At 62.7% G+C, this 1,761-nt stretch overlaps 1 protein-coding gene across 1 annotated transcript in view; it reads right to left on the bottom strand.

The window, feature by feature from the left end:
• LOC105821692 (chromosome unknown open reading frame, human C3orf20) overlaps positions 1–1,761 on the bottom strand; it is a 60,934-nt gene that overhangs the window by 42,890 nt on the left and 16,283 nt on the right. The window contains exon 8 of the mRNA XM_012658461.1: positions 1,048–1,179. Within this exon, the coding sequence (XP_012513915.1) occupies positions 1,048–1,179 (132 nt within the window). The remainder of the gene's footprint in view (positions 1–1,047; positions 1,180–1,761) is intronic.

Below are 1,761 nucleotides of genomic sequence, written 5' to 3'. Positions count from 1 at the left end.
CTCTCTCTGATGTGACCCGAGACCACCCGCCGTCTCTCTCTGATGTGACCCGAGACCACCCGCCATCTCTCTCTCTGATTCGACCCGAGACCACCAGGCACACAGCAGGACCCACGGGGACCCAGTATCCACTGCATTCTCCTCCACTGAACAGATACCTGGTAAGTTCTTAATTTGACGCAGTCCTTATGCTGGGCCCTGGGACATCAGATTCGAGCGGGAATCACAGGGAATCCCCAGTCTTTGGAGAAAATGGACTTGCAGATACAGGAGTCTAGAATGGAGGTTGTCACAGCTGGGACGGACAAACAGAGGAAGGGGCGGCCTCTCCCTGGGATGGGAAGCGGGTGGCAGAGAGGGCATTGGCAGTTATCTGCCTGGCGTCATTTCTGCTCCTCCTGGTAAGAGCTCCCTGGTTTTTCCTTTAGGGAAACATTTCTGCCTCATCCTTCGCCTGGGGGGTGCACGTGGGGCTGATCTCACCCGTGGCCCCCAGGACGGGCAGGAGACGCCAGCCTGGCCAGTGGAAGCCACACGCCCTCCTGGCCATGGGGACGCTTCCAGCACAGGCAGCCAGCGGAACCCACGAGTGCTGACGTCGGCACTTCTACTGGAGCGCTCCGGAAAGAAGAGCCCTCCTTCTCCTGGGGACGCTAAAGCTGGCAGAATAACAGCCCAGAGACGTTTGTGGCCATCTCGACACCAGCAAGATAGAAACTCCCTGAGAATGAAGCCAGCAGAGAGGAGAGCAGAGCCAAGAAACACAAAGAGCTGATGGAATCATTCGAGGGCCTGGATCCAGCCGTTCCTGAAGCCGCATTAGACAGACGTCCCACTTCACTGAGCCAGTGCCCTCTGTTGATGGCTGAAGCCAGCGCATACCGGATTCTGCCACTTCAAACTGAAAATTCTCACAGAGACGGTGGCACCAAGGGCAGGAAGGGAAGGATGCAGAGAGAGAAAGGAGGAAAGACTCGCAGACGTGAGGCGGCGGCCCCCGTGAAGACGCCCTGGGGGCGCGGACGGCGCTGGTCGGCTCTGCCTTACCCGTCTGTCGTGCGCCGGGCCGTGGGGACAGTTGCTGGCCGACACGGTGAGCCGGACTGTCTCGTCGAGGGAGGTGAAGGTCACCGCGATGGAGTCCGGGCCCAGCACCTTCAGCCTGATGTGCTCGTTCACCTGCGGGCGGAGGAGCCGGCGCTCGCGGGAGCCGCTTCTGCCGCCCTGGCCGCGCCTCCCGGCCCGCCCAGCCCGGGCTTTCTAGTTCTTTCCTCCTCCACCTCTCGTGGAGAAGACGAAGAACCCCGGGCTCCCTCTGAGGAGCAGCTGAGAAGGCGACTGGTGTCCCTCCCCTGCTCCGGAACCTCGGCTCAGGCGTCCGGCCCTGAACCCGCTTCCGCCCTGGGACGGCTGGGCTGGGGCCGCGCCGGGCTCGGTCGGCAGCCACCCCCAGACCCTGAGTCCCCTCGGGCACCGGGTCTGACCGTGAGTCTCGTCCCCCAGCAGGAGGGACGTGGCCGCCTGGCGGGAAGCACCCGGCAGCCCTCTGCAGGCCGGTGGCACAGAGCACGGAGGACCCAGCAGGGCCCGAGCCGCAAATGCTCAGTTCCTCCCCCGAACGTCACCAAAGACGTCACTGCTCGTCCCCTGAGGAGCCCAAGAGGAGGGGAAAGGGGCGGGATCTGAGCTTTCTCTGAACTTCAACCCTACGGACGTGCCCCTCTCATGGTTCTCGTCCCGGTCTGCGCTGCGTTCTCATTA

This window comes from Propithecus coquereli, unplaced genomic scaffold (assembly GCF_000956105.1).
Source record: "Propithecus coquereli isolate 6110/MARCELLA unplaced genomic scaffold, Pcoq_1.0 Scaffold588, whole genome shotgun sequence".
Classification (NCBI taxonomy): Eukaryota; Metazoa; Chordata; class Mammalia; order Primates; family Indriidae; genus Propithecus; species Propithecus coquereli.
Note: the sequence above shows the minus strand (reverse complement) of the source record. Positions and strands in the feature narration are given on the sequence as shown.